Here is a 24,126-nt window from a genome sequence, read left to right as displayed (position 1 = left end):
CAAATCAGACGTGACGGTGGGACCGAGCGGACCACAAATGCCCAGAGAATGATCCCATCACTGGAAAAAGTCAAAAGCCACGACCCGAAGCATTACGGACGGGTAGGTATCGACGTCAGTTGAGACATGTAACGAGAAATGCCTGTTTAAACCCGCACTTGCCAGGCAAAGATTTACGGACAGTTCGTCAGAGGCATGAAGATGAACAGAGGATTTAGATCGATGAGTTTGCAGGTTTCAACAGTGTGTGAAGAATGTACTTGTATCATAAAGCAGTGGTTGGCTATGCGACCGTGCGGCCACGACCGAAAGTAAAGTACAGTAGTGGTGACTTCACAGGCTTGCGCTGCTTCCACCGTCCGATCCTCGATTCAATTGGACGGGGCGGAGCCTGGAAAGTGCTCAGCAAAGATCCCCGCAGGAAGGCGAAGCCTTGCTTCCTTGGAAGAATTACCACACTGGGACAGAATACGTGGAGCGCACCAGCACAAAAAGACTTGGCCCGTTGCTCATCCACTCCTCCATTCGTCTACCGTGCTTTGTTTGCAGGCAGGCTCTGATCAGCCATTTGTGTGTTGCAAAATGTGTAGTTTGCTTTATCGGGGTGGTGTCAGACAGAAGAATCTACGACAGATAATCAAATCCCCATCGTTCTCATATCACACATGTACAGTACATGTCCCCAAAAGCAGGCTGAGAAAGTCGTTATCAGCACGCTGCATCACCGCAATCCTATGTTAAGAAGCAGAACGAGTTTTTAGTTCTTTGATCGTGCATGATCGGCAGGTTGTCCCGCACCCGGACACGCCATCAATCCAACCAAAAAGACGCTAGTAGCCGAAAACGATTGTGGCACTCGTAGACTTGCGTCGTCACCCTACCCTACTCTACCCTAAGGTACAGCTCATCCACACGATTCTAAAAGGCATATCGTCTCACTCGCGCATTTTTCTGTGATTTAGACATCTTACTCCGTCGAGAAACGTCTTTCGTGTACCTCTTCACCTCGATCCTCTCCCCTCAGCACTCACTCGTTCGCTGCTGCTGCGCATACCATTAATTCTATTAATTGTCGCATCAATCCGCTACACAGCCACTAATTAATCCCGGCGCAACTCCCGGACAACCTAGCCCTTCAGCATGGACCCCACAACTCCCAACAGACCAAGGACGACCTCGCGCGTCTCTGCATGGAGTCATAAGAGCGATAAGAGCAATGGCTCTAAGCCAAAGGCTACAGGTCCGAGCGAGTCACCCGCGGACAAGAAGCGCCGTGATAGCTTTTGGAAAGGCGGGTCTAAGGCGAACCCCAATGCTGCTATGAATGAAGTCCAGCCCGGAGGTTTGTTTCTCTCCCAACATCCACTTTTTCACGTTCTTTCATAAAATAAAATATACGTCTTAATGGCGCGTCCCAAGTTGTCATTCAAGAGGGAATCCTCGAAATCATTGAAGGCCGGAGAAATCAAGCATCAGCCCAAGACTGACGGTGTCATCATTCCAGACGCTGCTGTATTAGAGAAGGCAACCATAGAGTCTCTCCGCAAGGTTCAACACAAGGATCGTGACGGTAACATCATCGGTAAGCTTTTGTTCCGGGTGGAAAAACCACTATGCCAATATGCTGACATTGCCGCCTCCAGCCGATCCCGATCTTTCTAACCCAACACGCTCAAGATGGGAGCGTCCTCTCGATACCATCCGTTCATTTGACAAGAACATCGAGGCTGGATACAAGCGTCGCTCTTTGAGTCGCAGCGGTATGTTCACGACCTGGATGACGTGAATTTCATGTGGACGCCGTGCTGATGACCCAACCAACAGAGAGCTACGACCCCAGAGAGCAGTACGCCAGCCGTAGAAGCAGCTACATTGGCGGTACGCGAGCTCACCTGAATAACGGAGGCATGCGACAACTTACTAATGGCAATCGTACAGGACACGATCAACGCTACCAATCCGCAGCACCCAGTGTCAGCCAATACAACGGTGGCTACTACGGACAGCAACGACGCCCCGATGGCTTCCAGGACGATGGCACCAGCCCGATAGCTCCTCCAAGCCGTAACCGATACAACCAGCGCATGGGCACCATGACTAGATCTCAGAGCAGCTACGGACCTGCATCTCCTCCCCATGGATACAACGGCCACGATGCGTACGAGGCTGGTGTGGCCAGCGACAGCACGGGACAGTGGAACTACTCGACCGATCCCAGCAGTGAGAACAGCTCGATCGACCGCGCTCATGCAGCAGCAGCCGCAGCTGCTGGCATGAAGGGCAACTCACCCGATGGCTTCGCCTACAACGATGGTTTCGCCAATGGCGCTCCTATCATGGAGGAGTACGACAGTGGATCCGACGGATACGGCATGAGCCACCACCCCCGAAACGGAGGACCCCCACCGGCTCCCATGCACTCACAAGCGCCAGCCGTGCGTGCGCCAATCAAGCTTGGAGGAGAGGCGCCCATTTCTTCCCAGGGAGGCAGCCTTCCATCCATGGCCCGCAAAGCACCCGAAAAGGAAGAAAAGAAGGAGAAGAAGGGTTTCTTCAAGAAGCGTTTCAGCAAGAGCAGCTAAACGGAGACTTTACATTCGTCAAGGAGGCCGTGCCGACCGACTACTGTGGTCGACGGAACCGATTCCATTTCCATATGGTACAATACTTTTAATGATTCATGGCATATGTTGACGGATTGGCGAAGGGGAAGGGATTACTGATCAATAATTGCATCTCGGGGCGTTATCTGGAGTTTGCGTCGACAACATGCGACGAGAACAAAAAAACGACCACTTCGCGTCCGAGCAAGAGCAAGAGCAAGGACGAGAGTGTCGAAACTTTTGGCCATGAAAAAGTGAATAAGAAGCAAAGTGCGCAGTAATGGCACCTGAGATTTCTGCGGAGGCCAAACCGACATATCGTCATTGGGAGGAGCGAACATCACATACACACACACACACACAGACGGGGCGTTTTCTTTTCTATCTCATATTTCCATTTCATCACCTTTGAACCGGGCCCTTTTACTCTTTTTCTCTCGTACCAGTCCGAGTTTTCTTCTTTTGGATCTTCTGATTTTCTTGCCAATAGCCGCAGGATCAGAACAGGAAGAAAGACTTTCGAGAAGAAGAAGATTTTGTAATATGGCGATACCTGTTTCCCTTTCTCCTGTCACTCGGAGTGTAGACGAGAGAAGAGAGAGAGAGAGGAAGGGCAAAGACTATTGATCGTACAGGTGCCGGATTTCCCTTTGTTTCAGGCCAGATTGAATAGTCGTTGGCGGCGGCGGAGGAGGTATTGATAACAATTGCGTGGCATTTCCAAGTAAAGGCAATCACAATCGTAATCCTCTTTTTCTGCTCTCTTCTCTCCTGCTATAGTCAAGTCCGGGAATCATAATGTGCTTGAGATTGTTGTGGCGTCGTGAAGAGCTGAGTCCGTAGAGTTGATCTCCTTCTGGATCAACATCTCCGACCTCTCCACAGCGAGTAAGGTCCGAGTCACATACAATCGACCACTCGACCACAAAGATCCTATATCGTAGTCCGTATACAAAAGTCCACAAGATATCTACCTACCTACCTACCTACCTACAACAAGCAAGATGCTAGAAAACCCAAAGAGTGGCAACAAGATTCCTTTGAGTCCGTCATCTCGATTTCTTGGCCTCTTTCTCAGCCTCGACTCGATCCGCCTGGTCCTCCCAGAAAGCTACGACTACATATCCTATCAAGACGACGTTTGCCACTGCGGCGGCTGTCGCGCCGGCGTAGGTCGAGTTGCCTGAGGAGGGGGTGTCAGGTGGGGAGAGGCGAAGAAGAAGGAGAGGGAAATAGAGAGAGAAGAGGAAGGGTGGGCTTACCAGAGTATAGATTGTTCACGGTGAGAAAATAAGAGCCGATGGGACAGACTATCATTGCGAATGTGAAGAGCAAGAGCTTGATTATGACTTCCCTGTTGGTGTTATCAGCACTTGGTGAATCACATGAACGGGGAGTGGTAGAATCAGACAAGACATGTTCTTCTTGTAGGGAAGGTCTTGAGATGCAAGAGCAAACTTACTTTGGCACAGCTGGGGTGATGTTGGATTTACCCAGCTTGCTGGGGAGTTCATCTTGCTGGTTCAGAGACGTCTGTTCCTTGGTCACGTTTCTTTGGGTGGCCATTTTTTGGCTGGCTTGATTGATTGATACTCGTTATTGCTTGTGTTGTTGATGTGCTGTCGTTGTCAGAAGGAAAGCAAGCCAGGCCGAGGAAATAATGCTTCTCGGATACTAGTGCAGAGCACAATGGTGTGAGTACGGTAGTAGGATATGGCTACAAGTACCTTAGTACAGGTAGTAAGTGAATAGGGCTTGGCATTGGCGCACCTGAAGTCGCAGAGTTACACGCTTTTTGTGACTTTAATTGTTTCTGCTTCTTCGCGTCCTCCGGATCACGATTGAACAATGTTTCATCTGTACAATAATTAGACTCCACTTCGACAGATCCCGTCTTTGTTTGCATCTACAATACCATCACTTTGGCTCAGTCTTGGGTTTTGTCTTCTTGCCCTTTTCAGTGATTGCTTGACCACAGTTTAGACTGATTTGCCATTTGCCTGATCTGACAGGCGCGTCTGTCTCGTCACTGCACGCCCTCAGTGGACCCTCACTTTGCCTCACTCACATATCGTTGTTCCATTCACTGTGACACACACACAGTTTCATTACAGACCAATCACAAGTCATCCGTGCTGGTCATGGACAGCGACAGCATACAGGAGTCGCCCGTCAAGCGACAACGCACCCAGAATGGTTATCGCCCGACAGGCAGACCTCAGCAGCCGCATGTTCGTCAACACAGCGCCAGTCAAGCGCACAATACTATCGCGACCCAACCTCTGTCGCAGGTCGGCGGATTCTCTGTCGCCGGACTGCTCAGTCAGATAAATGGGTCGCCTTCGTCATATGTCACGCAGCCCACCCAGCCTCTCAACCGCCGACAGAACGACAATGCCAATGCCAATGCCACGCCCATGGTCGAGGTTGGCCGCAGTTCACCTCCGTTGCCTGCAGGATCCACCCTTTCCCCCGTCTCTGGAGCCACTCCTCGTAAACAAGCACAGCCTGCCGCTGCCGCTGCCGCTGCCGCTGCCGCTGCCACTGCCACTGTCCCCTCTGGGCTTAAGAGACCCGGCATGGGATCCCGCCTCGCTCCTGCCGGCACTGCTTTTCGACGTCCACCCGGCGTCCTGCCCCGCCCTCAACCCATCGCAATCCCCGACGACGACGATGATGATGAAGACATTCCCGATCCACCAATCGATCGCGATTCCGACGACGACACCCAGCCAATGCACTCGACCATCAGACCTACCGAGTTCACAAGAGGAGGCAGGAACCTACACTCTTCGCCGAACAGAGTCAGAGAGTCGCCCAAGGCGGGCAGCGTCGACAACTTCAAGAGCATCACCAGCCAATTTGCATACAGTCCCGCTGCCTTGAACAACCCCGTTGGTGGAGGAATGGAGAGTGCATACGGGGGAGTCTCGCGCAACAGACCGGCCAACGTCGCACGCACCGCCTCCACCTCTGCCTCTGCCGCAGCTGAGCCCGACCTGACGCTCGACGACATTCTCGACCTCAGCGTGCAGACCAAGATCAAGCAGATGAAGGCCGTCTTCCCTACGAAGTCCATAAAAGAACTCGAGAGCGCTTTACGCACCAAGAAAGGAAACTACAACGACGCCTGCGATCTTCTCTTTGCAGACGACGACGACGACGGCTTTGGCAGTGTCGTCGACTTGACCTCGTCGGATATAGAGACCAACTCGAACAAGCTTGCCGCCGGGCCCCTCAAGGCCCCTCTGAAACCTGCCGCCAAGCAAGAGATCAAGGCTCCGGCAAAATCCATTCTTGAAAAGTACGGCGGTGTTCAGGCAAAGCCCAGGATCGCTGGCGAGACTGCTGTTGCCGATGCAGAAGGCCCGAAGAAGAGAAGATTGGTTCAGGGTGGCAGGAACACTCCCGTCCCTCGCGGTGGCAGTCCTTCTCCCCAGAAGCCTTCTCTTGCCGCCTCCAAAAAGAAGATTGTCATCGACTCCGACTCAGAGCCCGAGGATGCTGTCACTGCATCTGACGACGAACCTGAGAACTCGGACTTTTATGGTCGACTGCTCCACTTCTTCAATACCTGTTCTGCTCGGGATCTTGCTGACCTCTCGAACGAGAAGCTGGATATTGCGGAATTCATCATTTGCAAACGCCCCTTCCGCGATCTGGACGCCGTCTGCAACGTGTCAAATGCCCAGCCTACCAAGTCTGGCAAGAGCAGAGCCAGGAAACCCGTCGGAGAGAAAGTCTACGATGTCTGCAGAGATATGCTTGAGGGATACGAAGCGGTAGATGACCTCGTCGCGCAATGTGATGCCATCGGAAAGCCCATCACCGACACCATGAAGCAGTGGGGCATCGACGTTGCCGCTGCCACCAAGGACGGCGAACTTGCCTTGACCAACCTCGAAGACACTCTGCAAGATTCTGGCATCGGTACGCCGAACAGTTCTGTGCCCGATGATGATGACGATATCGTGCGCCCCAAGAACAAGGCGTTGGCCAAGAAGAACATCTTTCTCAAAAAGCCCGCCATCATGTCGCCAGACCTGGTGCTCAAAGACTACCAACTCTTTGGGCTGAACTGGCTGAACTTGCTCTGGTCGAAGAAGCTGAGCTGTATCCTTGCTGATGACATGGGTCTGGGCAAGACGTGTCAAGTCATTACCTTTCTTGCTCATCTAAAAGAAACCGGAGTCGCAGGGCCGCATCTCATCGTCGTTCCTGGCAGTACCCTCGAGAATTGGATCAGAGAGCTTAATCGCTTCTGTCCAGCACTCCACGTCTCTCCCTACTATGGTAGCCTAGCCGAGAGAGAAGAGTGGCGACTCAACTACCAATCAGGTGACGACGAGGATATCGATGTCATCGTCACTACTTACGAGACCGCGACCGGCAAATATGACGCTCCTTTCTTCCGTAAAGTTGTGAGGCCGGTCGTGGCTGTCTTTGACGAAGGCCATCACTTGAAGAACAGCACTTCCAAACGTCACATCGAATTGATGAGGATTCCTGCCGAGTTTCGCTTGTTGCTTACCGGTACACCGTTGCAAAACAACCTTCAAGAGCTAGTGTCGCTGCTTGCTTTCATCATGCCCAAGCTGATCACCTCTGAGATCAAAGAAAGTTTGGATCTGATCTTCAAGTACAAGGCAACAACAAAGGATGCAGATCACGCTGCCTTGTTGTCTGCTCAAAGAATCAAGAGAGCAAGAAGCATGATGACCCCTTTTATCTTAAGACGCAAGAAGGCGCAGGTGCTGAAACACATGCCTGCCAAGATTCGAAGAGTCGAGTACTGCGACATGCCCGCTTCACAGAAAGAGATATACGACTCATATGTGGCCGAGGCCATTCGCATGCGCGCACAATCGGCGCAACAAAAGCCTTCTTCCCGCGGTGGTGCAAGTGGTTCTTCTAGGATGGCCCAGGAAATGACTGCTCTGCGGTTCGCCGCTCTGCATCCGTTATTGCTGCGCAACAAATATACCGAGAAAGATCTTCCCAAAATTGCAAAGGCGCTCAAGCGCACAGACGAGTACTCGCAGAACCCACTTGATCGGATCCTGTCGTATCTCACCGACGAGCTCAAGGGCGGAGATTTTGGTCTGCATAGGTTCTGCGCCGAACGCAGCACCGAAGGTCTCGGCAAATTCATGCTGGACCACGACGAATGCATGCGATCGTCAGGCAAGGTGACGAAGCTAAAGGAATTGCTTGAAGCATACATTGCAAACGGCGACCGAGTGTTGATCTTCTCGCAATTCACAACCATGATGAACATCCTAGAGTCCGTGCTCGAGAACCTCGGGATCAAATTCATGAGACTGGACGGATCGACGAACATGTCGACTCGTCAAGACATCATCGATCAGTTCACCACCGATCTTTCGATTCCCGTCTTCATGCTGAGCACCAAAGCAGGCGGGGCGGGAATCAATCTCGCGTGCGCGAACAAAGTCGTCATCTTCGACTCGTCGTTCAATCCTCAGGACGACATTCAAGCCGAGAACCGAGCGCACAGAGTTGGCCAGACACGAGAGGTCGAGGTCGTCAGACTCGTGACGAAGGGGACGATTGAGGAAATGATTCATGTCCTGGGAGAGAGCAAACTCGCGCTCGATGAACGAGTTGCTGGAGACGGGAACGCAAAAGAAGAACTCGAGGCTGAGAGTAAAGTCGAGGAAATGTTCTTCAAGTCCCTCGAGGGTGAAGAAACCAAGACAGAAGATGTCAGTGATGACGTTGGAAAGAGAGAAACGTCAGACACGAAGAACAAGAAAGTCAAGGACGAGGAAGGAAAAAAGGATCTCAAAGATGAATTCAGAGACGGATTGAAAGACGCCGGATTGAGCGTCGAGTGAGTGAGAGAAGCTTGTTCTAGCATTGGTCCGAGTCAATGAGCGTTATCTGTGTATGGTTCGAAGCCACGTCGTCGGCACTGAAATAGATGAGTCGAAAGGGACCATGAGCGAGACCTATTTAGACTTCTGCTTCCATTATATGTATTTAAACACCTACTAGAACTGCAGAACCTGGATGAAGTATACAGATGATTATACAAACGAACATGCAAGGAAAGAAGTCCATGACCATGTAATCTCTGCTTCTCTCACAACCCGTCGTCTTTCTCAAGACTGTTCTTTGTGAGAGTTGTCATTCTCTATCTCTTCCATCATGTCTTGCTCTTCTGTGTTTCCACGCAGTTTCTTATCTTTCCTGCCTCTCCTGCCTCTCCTGTCTTCCCATGTCTTCTCTATTGCTGCACCACCCTCTATCACTTAACCCACCAGTTGCGCTCTATGGCTACTCTATACTCGGTGTGGTAATCATGCATGTTCCGTCTTCTCATTTGTTTTCAACAACTCCTCACTTTTCTCTCAAGCAAACAACACCGCCATCAGAGTCGCCTTTCTATCCCATCATGAACCGAACCAAGCCATAATCCCTTTACATATCGGTGTCTTTCGTTCCGAACATCTCAGACATATACGCCTTGACGCGTCTGCAAGTTTCGGTTTCTTCACTTTTGCTATTGCTAATGTCACCAACGCCCTTGCCACGGACAGGAGCAGCAGCAGAAGTGAAGGCGAAGTCATATTCACAAGCAACACCTCTCATCTCGATCCACATTTCTTTTTCCACGTCTTCGCTGCTGTCTTTCTCGTCGACTTTGTTTCCATTGCTGCTGCTGCTGCTGCTGCTGGTACTGTCTTTGCTGCCACTGAATCGCTGACGCGTCAAGGCTTCGGGTCCCCATAGGCGGCGGTGCGCTGTGCATTTTACTTGTTGTTTTCTGGGATTTCCTATCGTTCCTCCTGCGGCTGCTGCTGCTTCTGCTGATGGAGTTGTTGCTGACGCTGATGCCGGAGAAGCCACAGAGGCGAAAGACACGCATGCTGCGCCAAAGCTCGGATCTTGCTGGGTTATCGACGACGAAGACAAGGGAGCAGAAAAGAGCAGAATCGATGGATTCGGTTTCGGATAGTTGTGGTGGAGATACATTGGTGTGAATTCTTCTTCTCTTTCGTTGGCATCTTTTCCTGCTGCGGTGGGGTTTGCTATGGGATCAGAGGATGCAGGAGCATACTGCAACATCGCCACACCGTGATATTGTCCCTTTCCCTTGAACTGTGCGTTACCAGACTCGTCTGCGGGTAAAGCGTCGTAGCCATCCTCATAGTAGCCAATTGTGTCGACTGGTCTCTTGGTGAACATTGTGTAGCTCGCTGCCGTGAATTCTTGCCTCCCTTGGGAATTTGATGTAGAAGATGAAGAGGGCGAGGAGAGATGAAGATTCACGGCTTCGACGCCGGCGGCCCAGGTCTCTTTGTCGCCTTCTCCTGGTCCTCCCTGTGATAGTAATGGGTAGTAGTACCCGACGCCGTGGAAGTTGTAATAGACTGTCATGAGCAACGCCAGAGACTGTGACGGGGAGCGTTTCGAGATCAACAATTGGCCGGATTCTGAGCTAGGGTGTTCGAGGAGGTATTTCTGCTGCTCGTTGGATCTTTCCGTTGTATTAGTAGAGATGATAGTAGAGAAAAGGGGAGATTGCGACGATGCCCAGAAATCCGGCCAGAGCAACAACCCGGCCTTTTTCCCCTGCTCCTCGTCGGCAGATCCAGAAGAAGGTCCAGACGAGGGTTGGCCAAGACGACCGAACAAATCTTCGGGATCTCTTAAAACAAAAGCGTCTGCATCCAAGAACAAAACCTCCTCGAACTTCGAGAACAAGACCGCAAAAGCCTTGATCTGATACCCCTTGCCTATTCTCTTCGCGCCCTCTTCTCCTATCAATAAATCAAGCCGTACACATTCCGCGTTGAGACTCGGTAGAATCGTCTCACAGACCTGGACGTTGTACTCGGACACATCGAGAACAAAAAGCTGGACTGGTATCCGAGTGTTTGTCTTGCGAAGCATGCGCAAAGACAAGAGAAAGACTGGAAGAAGAGCAGGAGACGCCGTCGAGACTATTCCTTTTGTTTCAGTACGAAAGGGCAATGTCTGGCTATTCTCGAACAGCTCAGTCGCGTAGTGATTGAGAAAGTCGGAATGTGCAGCACGCATAGTGACAATTTCAGACGTGGTCATTGATATTAGCGATGGAAGTGGTTGGTTGTCTTGCTGCGCTCGCCAGTACACTACTGCTGGAGCAGGAGATGTTGGATGAAGCGGTAAAAGGTCGGGCTTTGTTCTCTCAAGCCTGTCGAAGAGAGACGAGGAAAAGGAAAGATATGTCTCTTTGGTGACATCCTTGCCGGCGGTCTTGAGGTTGTCAACATTGTGATTGCTGCTCGTATGATCCGAAATCGACGACGCTGTCTGATGTGGTAGTATATCATGTAACCGCGCCCAGGATTCTCTATTGTTATATCTTCAGATCAGTCATTCTGAGCCACATGTTCGGTACAAAGCATATTTACTCAATTCATACTCTCCGGGATACCTCAATCTCTTTGCATACATCTTCCTCTGTGCACCAAGGCAGAAGAGAGGAAACCGCACACTCTTAACCTCCTCATACCAAAAGAAAAGAGCGAAAAGAGAAAAGAAACATACCTATCAAAAGCATCATAAAACGAGACAACAAAAAAGAGCAGGACCAGAACCCCAACACAAGCCACACCGACGCGACCAAGACGACTGGAAAACATAAAAGGAGAAAGCATTATGTTTCTGGCAATTGACAAGAAAAGAAGAAAGAACGATATAGTCAGTGACCCAAGAAAAAAGAAAAGAAAAGAAAAATGAGTGTTGCCCCAAAAAAGGTATATACAAAACAAGCAGTATTACCAGTATCAACACACCTCTCCCATTATGCTCAACACCAAGCCTCGACAGGAAAGTATGAGCAAGACAAAAGACAATTCAACTCACGCTACCTCCCTAATCACAACCGAGCAGGCCTAAAGCAAGATATGAAGGAAAGGAAAGGACAGCAAGTCACAACAACTCAACCTGACTATCTCCCAACCCTCACTCCGCCCTTTGAGTAAACAAAGCAAGACCAGCCAAGAAAACAACCGCAATAGCACACCACCAATCCCACAACCTACTGTCCTTCAAAGTTCAAAAGCGGAGCAAAAGACTCAAAACCAAAACCACCTTTACCTGCAGCAGAGCAGCAACAAGAAGCGATGACACGAAAAAAAGGAAAGAAACGGTCTTCCTTCCTTCAGTCGTCGGACAATTATAAGTTTTTGGGCGGGTGCCAACTAGCAAACCCCCTGTTTTACACTTTCACTACGCCTATCGCCCCCCCCCCCGGATTTTTGAGGACCAAGAACCGTTAGTCGGCCGCTGTGGATTGCGTGGACTTCTTGTCTTTTCTCACTGCGCAGTCTACGTACTGTAAGCGTGTGACGCGTTACAGCAGTAGTCGTCTAACTGTTTCGGTTCTTAAGCCGAGGGAAGAATAGAGAGATCAAGTTCCTGGTCGCAAGACACATTGCTTACCTTGCACGCACGCCGAAGCTTGGGAGATCAAGGCTGTTGCGCGCGTCCGTGTACTTTACCTCGTCTACTTTGCTTTTAGCTTCCTTGACCGCGCCAGAGGAGGCAGAGGATGATTGCTGGCATGGTCTACTGATGTTGTACTGTCCTGTGCAACAGCTGTACAGTAGGAGATATCCAAGGTGATAGCTGTATGGTGCAACGATCAAGTACCCTATAAAACACCATCATGATCAAGAAGAGAAACGAGAGAGAGAGACAGAAGATCACACGAGTTGTACATTCTTCGTTTGTTTCCTTTTTCCACTTTTTTTTTAATTCCTCATTCAGTGTAAAATGGAACATAGAAACTTCGGCGGGAAGGAAACACGACGACAGCCCCCATTGTCAGTGAGACTCTACGATCCACTTTTTCGCAGAAAAGCAAAGAAGTGCACAGCGCGTTATTCAGCTGGAGCCCCTGCCTGTTTCGGTTTCTCGCAATCTTTCCTCCCCCGTGTCAATGCCCTCCTCTCCATTCCCGGCTGTTGATTCAATTTCTGTAATGCCTGCCATATAGCCTAGACTTTTCCGTTCTTTCTCCTCTATCCTTCCTTGCCGTTTGGAAATGTTCAAACGCCTATTTGACCGCACAACCGAGGATATCGAATGCGAATGGACGTCATAATCTGACGTGATACTGTGGTGCGTGTGGTTATCTCGCTGCACTCTCCTTTTTGTGCCAGCATGAAACAGAAAAATTGAAAGGACGGCGTTTATGAACATTCCTCGAGGGAACAGTCCAGTTTTCGCTAGGTCCTTTGTTGAACGATCTCGAGTCGCATGAAATGTGGGATGGTGGCAGCGATGGTGGTTTATAACAAGAGTTGCCATCATTGGCTCGTCAGTTCATCCGCAAGGCTTGAGCACCCTTCAGGTCGCGACGACAACAAACGCTTCAGGCGGCAGATTCGCGCGCACACTGTTGAACGTCTGCAGCGCACGATCAAAGTCCCACTGGACCTGATCAAGGCAGTCCGTGGCATACCCTATAATCATGCCTGTCTGCTTCTGTAGCTCCAGAACCATCTGCTCCGCCAGCTCCGGGGTCAGTCCAGGAGGCATGCCGACAGCGGGAGCCGCCACATCGGCAACGGGTTGTTGTATCGATGGCTCGTCGGGCTCAAATGCCTGGAAGCCGCCATAGCCACGGATAGTGAGCATGTCGTTGACGACGCGCACACCCGAAGGTCCGCCAGGACCCAAGGTGAAAACACGGTCGAATGATCGAGTCTTGGTGACGTTGTTTGTGGGAACATCAATCTCGTTGAACTCGCCGTGCACGGTGATAATAAAGCCATCGACACCGCCGGGACTAGCGCCTGTCGGGTCTGGGATGCCGGGCATAAGCTGACACTCGATATTCCACTTCCGAGCTTCAGTGGCAAGGTCGGGATGACGGGTGACGGGCAGCATCGCCCATGCCTCCGCTATGGCTTGCGAACCACGGTATAAACGTGCTTGGCGAGCAGGCAGCTGTTGAATTTTCTTAAGATTGCGGCTGCGTTTGATGTAAAGGTCCCATTCCTGAGGTTGAACAGTCGCCGGGTGGGCGGGATCCTTGAGCGCCTGGGTGTTGACAGCCAGAGAGAAATCCGAGGACGCATCGTAGAAGTGTTGAGCGACAGCTGCACGATCACTATCGTAGCCAGCGAAAAAGTTGCGCAAGAAATTCTCGGCGATCTGTCCCTCGTCCTGAAACACGGGCGCGCGGATGGGGAAGGGGAGGTCGGTGTTGTGGAGGGGTTTCGCGAGGTCTTCGTCGGATCTCACTTGGATGTTGTTGAGTATGCGTAGTTTTGGGTACCAGTTGACAACCTTTTCTGCATAATCAGGCTCATTCTGCTCGAGCGGGTTCGGCGAAAGGACGAGAAGATCAAGAGTCCTGAACTTGCGACGCCAAGCCTCGATGGCTGCGAGGTTCGCAAAAGCATTGTTGGAAAGATCCAGGTTCTTGATGTGTGGTAGTGTTTGAGCCAGAGTGGTGACAGCGGTGATGTTGGGCAGCTCATTGTTGGCGAGCGAGACACTGACTATAGCTTCGTTCTTGGCATGCGTCGATTCGAACTGGTTGTCCAGCACTTTCATCATGGCCGGGAAGAATTTGCTGGTAGTGGAGCGAGAGTCGAAAATGGCGGATGCTTTTAGGTCCGGATCGGCGCCAAGTGCGCTCAGGTCTAGAAGTTTTGTCTCTGCATTGTATCGCCTTGCGAGCACACCCTGTAGCATGGCAATGGTGCTCTGTGTGGTAGAGCCAGGTGCAGGCGCAGTCAGATCCTGGGCGGAAGCTCTCTCGACTTTGATGTTAGTTCCAGCGAACACCCATCCATTCGTCCTCAGCACGGCCGGGACATCGGACTTGGGCACTGAGATGATCAGATCGTCGCCTTCGACTCTTGACTAAATGCACACGGGTGGTCAGTAACATTCATATGTGTCTTGGCGTTGTGAAGACAAGTGAGTTGCAGCGATGGCGTGGTCCCAGTGGAGGACAAGAGCAGTGCCGGTAGGGCTTCTGGCTGAGGTGGCCATGGTGGCCATGTGATTCGATATGATGCGATGTCGTCTGGCTTGTCCCCGCATCAAACAGCGGTGGCATGTGTTGCATGCAATCCAGAGGAGAGAAGACATTCGGATGCATGTCTCGATGCAAGCCGTGGACATACCTTTTTGACCTTGACCTGCTTGTTGCTCGACCGGTGCTTTGTGGTGGCCTTTTTCTCGATCCAGACGATGAGGGAATGGAGCCCGCCGTCGTCGTTGTTGGCCGCCTTGCTGTTCTTCCAGCCGGTGACTCTGATTTCTTCGGGGACGTCTGACGAAAAGGGTCGCGTGTCAGCGAGAGTAGACTTTTCTTGTCTGGTTCGTGGTCTTGTTTTATCTCATACCGTCTGCCGAGGCGGGACGCTTTCGCAAGGCGCCGCCAGAAGTGATGTGTTTTGCGATTTCGCGCTGGGCACGTTCGCCATTGATTCGCGGTGCAGCCGATCGAGCTCCTCCTTTTTCAGCTGCTGCTCCGGCTCTCGTCGTGCCCCTTGACTTTCCCCCTTTTGAGATTCCTCCTCCGCGTGAGGCTGACAATGCTCCCATGCTCACGTCTCCATCACGATCTGTTCTGGCCGCGCTCTTTCTCTTGCTTATGGCACCGCGAGACGAGCCTGATCCAGCAGACTTTTTCTGTTGAGCGACCATGATGCGAGATGTTGGGGGTGGAAAAGATCGCGGTGGTTGGGGGGCTGAAAGATTGCCTGATGATCGAGCAGATCAAGTCGTGCCCCTCGCTCTCTGCCTGCCGCTGCGGGCTGAAGAAAGACGGCGTTCTTTGTCTGTCAGACGCTTCAAGACTTGTCGCTGGTTCCGGTTTCAAGTAGCGAGCGGTGATTCTGTCCAGATGCTCCCCGTCTGTAGGAAGCAGCGATAGTGTGTGGGGAGTGAGAGAAGAAGATTGATTTGATGGGAAAGTCTGTAGAGAGAGAATTGGAGATTGGTAGAGTCGGAAAGATTGATGCTAATAATTGCTGCTGTAGCAAATGTTGGAGCGTCATATGCCAAGCTTTCTGAGGCAGCCGTCGCGGGCAGGGTCCGAGGGTCTGACTGCTGCATTTGACCTTATTGGGCAAGGATCAATTAAGCTTGTTGTTGTCACAATAATTGAGGAATATTTAATATCAACTTGCAAAGTACAGTAAGGTACAGTAGAAATCAGAAACGTAAGTGGGTCATCCCTAGAACTCCTACAACACCCACGCTAATAATATAACATAATCCTGACCTTGTTGAGGCCTATGGTCCCAGCCCAGCCTGCCTTTTCCTGTGGAACCCGAGAACAACTCCTCTCCGACCTAACCCATAGTTATGACAGTACACATGTAACGAACTAGAAAAGAAAGAGCTTCACTCCGACGACGCTCGGCTCTCGGTACACTTGCCGACCTCCTCAGGCCCAGAATTGAAGATGAGCATTCTGACCTCGCAGTCCTCACTTCCAGTCACCAATCTGGAGTCACTGAGACCGATGCATGTGACAGGCCCCGCGTGACCTGTCCAGGTCCTTTCGCACTTGCCGGTGCGTGGATCCCATATCTTGACTGTGCGGTCTTCACTTCCACTCACAAGCCTCAGATGGTCAGCCGCGAGTGCCCAGATGCCCTCTACGTGTCCGAAGAATGTGCGCAGACAAGCAGTCGTCGATGGAGGCGCTTGCTGCACTCCTGGATCCGCCGACGACGAATTCGGCGACGGAGCAGCAGGCGCATGCACATCCCACAGGCGGATCGTGCTGTCCAGAGCACCCGTGAGCATGTAGCGAGGTGGTGCGGCACGCTCCTCGTCATAAGGCCAGAACGGCAGACTCGAGGCAGCAGCTGCACCTTGGTGGTTGTGGTGATGGTCGTGCCCATGCAATGGTGAGCTGGACGCGGTGGAAGATCCGTCATCGTCCTTGTCACCGGGCAGCAGGTCTGCCTCGTCAAGCTCAAACTCCGGTGGCAGGGGAACCACCTGCTGGACCTGTCCAACGTGGCCTTCAAACACCTTGATGCACTGTCGCGTGTCCAGGTCCCACAGGCGGACAGTACAATCATCGGAAGCAGAAAGCAGGGTGCGAGACGCCGAGTCGATCTTGACAGCGTTGACCCAGTCTGTGTGTCCCTTCAACAAGAACGTCTGCTTGGTGTTGGTGTCGTAGACGCGGATCGTGTGATCCATGGAGCCAGACGCAACATATTGAGAGTCGAAGTGTACACTGATGACGCCACCATTGTGGGCATCAAACTTACGTAGACACTGTCCGGTACGCCAGTTCCAGAGACGAGTAGTGTGGTCCATTGAACCAGTGAGGAGTTTGCCCGTGTCGTCGAATTGCAAGCAACGGATTCCCGACGTGTGACCCTTTAGTGTCCTGATCTCCTCTCCGCTTTCAATGTCCCACACCTTGATGGTGGAATCGTAGGATCCGGTGATCAAGACGCTGTCGTCGTGCTGTAGACACATGACTCCATTGGTGTGTCCTCGGAAGATCTTCGTCGAGCAGCGGCCGTATTTCCAATTGGTGCCGACCTTGAACCGATCCTTGTACACGTCCTTCCAGGGCCTGATGGTGGGCTTTGACTCCACTTCCTCTTGTCGTATCGACTGCGAGCAGATCTTCTTGGGCTCAGGAGAGATGGAGTCTTCGCAAGACCGCTTGACCCCGGTGGTGCAAGCGACATTGGCGGACAACGTCTCGGCGGCGAAACCCGCTGCTTCGGGCAGAGATGTCGGCTCCAGGATGGGAGACCACTCGTTGACGCCCCTACCGGTCGCTCGCAGTTGAATCTGTCTCTTTTCCTTGCGCAGGCGTCGTCTCTCCAGCAGAGGCAGACCCCAGCCGCACTTGGTGCATTTGCGGTCGATGTGCTGCTCACACATCCTGTGCCAGACGACATCATCGTCGGCAAGCTCGCGCCATCGACGGCTGACCTGAGCCGCCTTGCAGAGAGAGGTGGTGTCGAGGAAACAGAGGATCTTGAAGCCAAGCTCCGGTGGCAGGGCGGATAGAAAGTCGATCTTGATGAGGTCGCGGACAGATGCAGAGATGAAGGACAGTTGAGGGAAGCAGCATTGCGACAGGACGCCCTGCAGCATCAGGTTCCGGTGTTTTGAGGGGGCGGCAGAGAAGAGTGACCAGACGTGGGAGATGGCCTTCTGGTCGGACTGTGAGAGAGTTCCCAGCTCGTTCTGCAGTTGCTCCATCGAGGGCTCGTTGGCCTGTCTTCTACACTTGACGTCGGGCCTGTGACGGTAGCAGAACTTTGTGCTGGACTCTTTGGTGGAAGTGGAGTCGTCGGCGTGGGGTTGGGGCTGGTGTGGGTGTCCGACAGGATTGTACTGCATAGGGATGTGTTTGGCGAGAAAGGGAGCGACGGTGTGTTCGGCATGCTTTGAATTGGTCTGGATGCAAATGTTGTTTTGTTTGTCCATGGCGGCCATGTCTTGGTCAGCGTGGGCAAGGTTTGACGAGTGAAGATGAGAATGGGAATGACGCGACTTCAGGGCTGTATGGTCGTGATCACGACAGAGAGCATCCCGATCAAATTCATCTCCCGAGCTGGGAGCGTCAGTCAGGGCGAGGTCTGAGTGTTGTCTTTCATACTGGCGCAGAGACAGTCTTCTGTAATTGTCAGTGGTTGTCGTCGTGTCCGGGGCGGGGCCAGCATCGGTGTGGGCTGAGAAATGCGATTGCGACTGCGATTGCGAATGATCCGGGTTGATTGACGCCATCCTGGCCTGACCCTTTTTAGTAGGGTCTTTTCATGAACCTGTCTCCTGTCTCCTCTGTTCTCGTTTCTAGTCTGGTGCAAAGAAAGAGAAAAAGATGACGATGATCGTGTGCGGAGATGAGTTACGTCGATGAACAACCCGATTGCGTCGCCGTCCGTCCAAAAGATACGATGGATAGCAGATTGGAAATAGCAAGTGTAAAAAGTGCAGGTGCAATATTCTCGAGACGGGGGATATGATAACGACAAAAAAGGCTATTTTCCACAGTAAAATCAACCACGTCTGTTTTGTCACTTGTGCATGCGATGATGCGACTTTTGTTTTGGGCAAAAGACTACCTTAAGGCAGGCACGGCGGATGTGCAAGATGCAAGATTCCCAGGTGCAAGCTTGGAGATGCGCACGGATGATGTCGCAATAGCCGGGGCGGATGGTGAAGAAGGGTTCACAGAACGTTGGAATGTCGCTTTCACATCTGCAAAAGAGAGGGCGAAGGGTCTACCTTCACCTTGCAGGTTTGTCTGACTATCGGCAATCTGAGTGGCCGAGAACACTCTGTGAATCGCCTCAGACATTGGGGGGGACCCAGCACAGCAGGGACTTCTTGGCGCTCGTTCTGCTGGCTGCTTCGACCGACAGACAGTCATCTTAGTCATTTTAACCGCCACCCTCCCTTTGTTTCCAGGGCATGCTTGCTAATCCGCCTCTGGGACAGGCAGATAGAATCAATTGGTCAACCGGTCGATAATGTCACGAGCACGCAATACAATCGAATAATTTGTCGTTGTTTGTGCCCGTCCATCACTGTGATCATCCTTAGACCTGTTACGGCGATTGCACAAGACCAAAAACAAAATAAACCAAGGACACAACAACCACCCGCTGATAAGGCAATAATCAATCTCTCCCTCTCTGAGTTGCTGCATGCCACTATTTAGCTTCCGCTTAAGGTAAGGTTAGCCTGTCTTCCGAACGCCTCGAAAGCCCAGTGTTATCCAGCAAGGTAAAATGTACCTGTCGAGCAGCTAGCCCTGCACCTGTACCCTTGTCTTTTCTTGCCCCGGATCAGCCATAATTTCGCTTGGCCGAATCTCTCTCTGTTCGTGGTGTAACATTGACATTTCTTGCCGAATCGTCGCGAACCTAAGCGGAGTCGGCTATGGTTAGGTCGCTGCACCCCGTATTGTTCGTTTCTTTGCTTAAAGTGTGGCTTGACTAAGTGACAAGACACCGGCTTGATGAGTGAGCTGTACAGTAGTTGTAGCGTAGATTTTGTGAAGGCGTAGGTCTGCAAGCAAGGTGAATCGATCACTTTATCTCTTTTGTTATTCTGAGAAGGTCTGTCGAGGACACGATTTCGGGAGAACGTCCCATTTCGGCGTTGTTTCTTTCCGCTTCACATGTCGTGCTCTCTGTGCAGAAGTTGTGGGATCTTGGGATACCTATTGTTGCGATCATGGCTGAAATGAGTCATGCATGGCATCGGGTATTGAGCAGATGGATTATGTATAGATGCTTCTCACTGCTTTCTCCTGTCGTTCTTCGCTCTCGCAGAGTGGTAGCAAAGACAAGTAAGCCGAGAGAGGCTCTCAATCGCTCAAGGGACCATCATCGGGTAGTCCAGCAATGACATGATCCACCATATCAATCAGACGATCCACATCGGGACGCTCAGAAGCCTCGACCCTCAAGCACGCCCTCACCACATCCCTGACAGCCTCTGAAATCTCATCCGCGCCCGCGTACTCGCCGTCCGCACCACCTCCGGCCGCGACTTCGCTTGGCGCAACGTTCATTCTCTGCTTGCCCTTGGTCTTCTTCCTTCGTGGAGGTGAAGAAGCTGACGCCGGGCCTCCGATGACGGGTTCTTCGTCGGGGAAGCGCCAGTCGCCGCCCAGCACGCAGAGGGAGAGACTGCCGCCTGTTTCCTCGCTTCGCATCTCGAAGGGGGATTTCCCCACCAGACACGCGAATAGAGTGCAGCCTGCTGACCAGACGTCTACTGCTGTGTCGACTACGCTGCCGGTCTTGACGTCGAAGAGCTCGGGCGCGCGGTAGGGCATCGTGCTGTGTTCTGCTGCTTGGTCCTGGACTTGCAGGGCGAGTGCACGTGAGGTTATGGGGGTCGGGGAGGGAGCTAAGGAGCCGAGATCCATTAGGATGGGAGTCAGGCCGTCGTCTGATATCATGATGTTTGCTGTGAACAGGCGGATCAGTCAGCCTGATGATTCTTGACAGAGTGATTCGGGAGAAGTGAATGCGACCAAGGAAAAGAAGACTTACCGGGCTTGATGTCTCTATGCGCATAAGCTCTGATCTCGCCCTCACCAACGCCTTCTTGTGCTCTCGTGACCTCGTCGTCCATCAGCGGAACACCCGCCTCGTCATCGTCAACACCATCCGCCGCATTAGCAGCTTCTCTGTCCGCCCTCGCTCCCTCATCTCTTACTCTTCTCGCCTTGCTCTTCGCCTTCTTGCCCTTGCCCGAACCTTCAGGCACACGATATTGATGCATAGCCTTCAGGCCCTCGCACACTCCCCGGAACAAAACCATGAGTCTGCGCTCGGGGAACCTGCCCCCATTCACGAGATTCGCATTAATTGCATCTTGCAGGTTACCCCGTCGGTAATATGGCAACAGGATATAAACGGTTTTGCTCGACGGGTCCGATCTCGAGTCGCTTGCGACGGCGTGATCGATGGATTGAATGATGTTCGGATGCGGCGCGAACAGCGAATAAGCTTCAACTTCCTTGAGGGCTTGAGACACGCTTTCCTGGCCAAAGGGACAGCGGATTTTCTTCAAGGCATGTAATTGGGGACTCGGCGGTGACTGGACGAGATAGACGTAGGAGAATCCGCCCTGTTTGTTGTTGGGTGTTCCTGTCAGCATTCTCCGCCGTGTGCATGTGTGCAGATATATATATATCTATCTATATATGTTTCTAGGCAAAACTCACCTCACCAAGTAATCGCAGGATCTTATACTGCCGTCCATTGATCTTCAGCGCAGGATTGCTGGGGAAGCAATTGAAGCAGTTTGTGATCTGCCATAGGAAATCCAGGACGTAATTCGAGAAGGTCGTCGACATCTTCGCCTCCTTCTTCTCCTTCTTTCGCTCTTCCCTTCTCTCTCTTCTTTCCTTCGCTTCTTTTGTTTGGCAGCTAATCTCCTGATGCGAATCGCAAGGTAGCGCTAGTCCTCGTTGTCGTGTATGTTGTTGTCTGATACTCTAATCCGCGCACGCAGTTTGTTGTCCCCTTGGCTTATCGCGGCGCAGCGACAGATGACCGAGTAAACCTCTTCGGTGTCTGACAAGTCACAGTACAGTACAGCCCTCCCGAAAAGTGATTCGTAGCAAAGGCACTGAATAGGTAAGGTAAAGATACCTTACAGAAGAGCGAGCTACCGTCCCCAGGAGATGACGACGCCGGCCGGAGCGCCAAAGCTTCTGTGTCTGTGTCTCTCCGCATACCTTAACGACGGGGAATCACAGGTACTTATCGGGGGCATGGTTATCAATCTGGGGGGATGGGGCGACCCTGTCTCATGTCTGGCTTTTCACGTTGATTGCATTTCCTTGGACGTATTCATGGTTGGTTTTGTGTATTGGAGTGGGCGGAACTCCCATTTGATTGATCTGTGGATCTGTAATACTATTCGTGTATATATGAGAAGAGAGAGACAAGGACAAGACGATTTGTATTACTTGAAAACATATTTGATCATCTGCTCTGGCTGGGAATTAGACGCTGTGTAGCGCACGGGAGAGGTAGGTTACCATATCTTACTCATTACCTCAAGATACCGATATCAAGGAAGCGCACCTCACGCACATGGCGGAATCGAGTTGGAGTAGGATGGGACAAGGAGAGGAAGCTAGGATGGCAAAGGATGAAGTAGAAAACCAGATGAGCGCCATATATTTGTGACCCCCATCTGTCTGTATCTATATGATCAAGGAAACAAAATAACATCTACCGTTTGCCCTTGCCCTGTTCCTCGGGCCCGTCCCCGTCCGCGAAAGGATCATGCTCTCGTGCTTTGTCGTCGTCATCGACATCAATAACTTCATTGTCGGGCACATCCTCTGCGTCCTCGACATCGCTGAAAGCGTCTCTGTATCTGGCGTTGGAATGCATGCTGAAGTCGTCATCGCCCTCGTCTCCGTCGTCGAGACCTAATCGCTCGGCGGCCGCCCTCTCAATGGGATCGTCCGAGTATTGATAGCGATGGCCCCTCGCGGCGGAAGCGGCCACACCGCCCTCTTCTTCGTCTCCGTCTTCTTCTGCCCCACCGACTTGTAGCGCGGCTTCTCGCTCTTCTTCTTCAATCTCTCGCGCTCGCGCTTTTGTCTTGGTGTACATGAACCAACCTGTGGCAAGGCCGGCGAACAGACCAATTGCAATGGAAAGATAGGAAATGGCTTTCGTCTTGGCGTCCATCTTGTCACCGCTCTCTGCGATTGCACCAAGACGGCTGCCGACAAAGACATGCAAGATGAGCTTCGGCGTGGCGATCAGACCGGCTCCCATGAATTGATACCAGGTGACTGTGGGAATGGTAGACATGGCGCCGTTGGAGAGAGAATAAGGTAGAGGACACAGACGGATCATGATGAGAAGTTTCAGACCATCGTGCTTGAGTGTCAGCGCCAGAGCGGCGAATCGCTTGTCGTGCGACGTCAAGCGCTCGACATAGGACCGAAGGAGTGTCCGCGAGACGAGGAAGGATGCCGTGCTGCCGAGAACGGTGCCCGAAGCTGCAATGAGCCATCTGCGGCGGAGAAGCTCCGAGTCAGCAAGTGTTTCCATCCTCTCTCCGTTCCTTACTCACCCTTTCGGTACACCATACACAAAACCAGCAAGCGTGACACAAGTAGAGTAGCCGATCAGAGGCGGGAATCCAACCACGAAGGTAGCAGCCCAGAGGATACACCAGCCACCCCTCAGCTCTCTCCAACTCTTTGCGACCGGGGCAAAACTGTGGAATATGCGCTCGTTGAAGGCAAGAAACAGCACACCAAGCACCACCAATACCAAGCCAGCCACGGCGAGCAAGCCACGATGCAGAGGGCGCAGACGATTGAAGCGCTTGACTATGCCCCGAGCGCTCGACAAGATGTCATTGACAAGAGGCGAAGAGGTGAGCGTATTCGACCTCGAGTGACGAGAGCGACGAGAGGTAGACAGACGGCCCGAGGAAGACAAGGAGCGGCGTGCGAAGACGGGAGACGAGGACTGAGAGCGACGAGGAGCTTCTTCGTCATCGCCGCCGTCAATCGTGTGTGCTAATGCCTGCGCGGTCCGTGTGTATTCCGACATGATTTCAAAATAGTTCTATAGCGGACAAGGTACATGCGGGTCGAGGCAGGGTATAGATATGGATACCTTATGGCAGTAATGTTGTTTCAGGCGGCTATCGGCGGAGCTCAAGCTGAGCCTCGGCAGGGCAATTGTGCAGCGAATGTCCGCTCTTGGTCAAGAATCGAGAGATGGGAGACAAGTATAAGGAAAAAGAAAACAGAAGAAGAACAAGCAGGAGGCGGGGGGATTGTGATGAAAGAAGTCAGATCATTTAGAGTATTAAAGTGGTACCTGAAGCTGCTGCTATACAGCACTTGTGGTCATAGTAAAGTAGCTTACTCTTACCTTATTTTAGTCACCAAAAGTAAGTGCAACCAAGTGCTTTTGCATATTGATTGCATGAATCCATGACGCCAATCCTACTTGCACTTGTAGACCCTGCGCCGGATCTCCGCTTATCTTAC

General features: G+C 52.0%; 7 protein-coding genes across 7 annotated transcripts; 2 read left to right on the top strand and 5 right to left on the bottom strand.

Moving 5' to 3' along the window:
• Positions 1-1,140: 1,140 nt before the first annotated feature.
• AAFC00_007059 (uncharacterized protein) lies at positions 1,141-2,582 on the top strand (the record flags this gene model as incomplete). Its single annotated transcript, XM_069347112.1, has 5 exons — positions 1,141-1,342; positions 1,505-1,582; positions 1,644-1,760; positions 1,825-1,878; positions 1,939-2,582. The coding sequence occupies 5 exons, from the start codon at positions 1,141-1,143 to the stop codon at positions 2,580-2,582; spliced, it is 1,095 nt and encodes a 364-aa protein (XP_069199982.1).
• Positions 2,583-3,652: 1,070 nt separating this feature from the next.
• On the bottom strand, positions 3,653-4,169 carry AAFC00_007058 (uncharacterized protein; the record flags this gene model as incomplete). The annotated part of the gene is made up of 3 exons (XM_069347111.1): positions 3,653-3,786; positions 3,866-3,957; positions 4,066-4,169. 3 exons carry the CDS (start codon positions 4,167-4,169, stop codon positions 3,653-3,655), a joined length of 330 nt encoding a protein of 109 aa, XP_069199981.1.
• A 575-nt stretch (positions 4,170-4,744) lies between these two features.
• AAFC00_007057 (uncharacterized protein) lies at positions 4,745-8,461 on the top strand (the record flags this gene model as incomplete). The annotated part of the gene is made up of 1 exon (XM_069347110.1): positions 4,745-8,461. The coding sequence occupies one exon, from the start codon at positions 4,745-4,747 to the stop codon at positions 8,459-8,461; it is 3,717 nt and encodes a 1,238-aa protein (XP_069199980.1).
• Positions 8,462-9,047: 586 nt separating this feature from the next.
• Positions 9,048-10,523, bottom strand: AAFC00_007056 (uncharacterized protein; the record flags this gene model as incomplete). Its single annotated transcript, XM_069347109.1, has 1 exon — positions 9,048-10,523. One exon carries the CDS (start codon positions 10,521-10,523, stop codon positions 9,048-9,050), a length of 1,476 nt encoding a protein of 491 aa, XP_069199979.1.
• Positions 10,524-12,968: 2,445 nt separating this feature from the next.
• On the bottom strand, positions 12,969-15,287 carry AAFC00_007055 (uncharacterized protein; the record flags this gene model as incomplete). Its single annotated transcript, XM_069347108.1, has 3 exons — positions 12,969-14,495; positions 14,762-14,910; positions 14,984-15,287. The coding sequence occupies 3 exons, from the start codon at positions 15,285-15,287 to the stop codon at positions 12,969-12,971; spliced, it is 1,980 nt and encodes a 659-aa protein (XP_069199978.1).
• A 4,657-nt stretch (positions 15,288-19,944) lies between these two features.
• Positions 19,945-21,447, bottom strand: AAFC00_007054 (uncharacterized protein; the record flags this gene model as incomplete). Its single annotated transcript, XM_069347106.1, has 3 exons — positions 19,945-20,552; positions 20,639-21,218; positions 21,316-21,447. 3 exons carry the CDS (start codon positions 21,445-21,447, stop codon positions 19,945-19,947), a joined length of 1,320 nt encoding a protein of 439 aa, XP_069199977.1.
• Positions 21,448-22,333: 886 nt separating this feature from the next.
• AAFC00_007053 (uncharacterized protein) lies at positions 22,334-23,680 on the bottom strand (the record flags this gene model as incomplete). The annotated part of the gene is made up of 2 exons (XM_069347105.1): positions 22,334-23,132; positions 23,193-23,680. The coding sequence occupies 2 exons, from the start codon at positions 23,678-23,680 to the stop codon at positions 22,334-22,336; spliced, it is 1,287 nt and encodes a 428-aa protein (XP_069199976.1).
• Between the last annotated feature and the right edge of the window lie 446 nt (positions 23,681-24,126).

Source organism: Neodothiora populina (assembly GCF_041146345.1).
Source record: "Neodothiora populina strain CPC 39397 chromosome Unknown canker_contig_8, whole genome shotgun sequence".
Lineage (NCBI taxonomy): Eukaryota > Fungi > Ascomycota > Dothideomycetes > Dothideales > Dothioraceae > Neodothiora > Neodothiora populina.
This window is presented reverse-complemented; position numbering and strand designations above follow the sequence as displayed.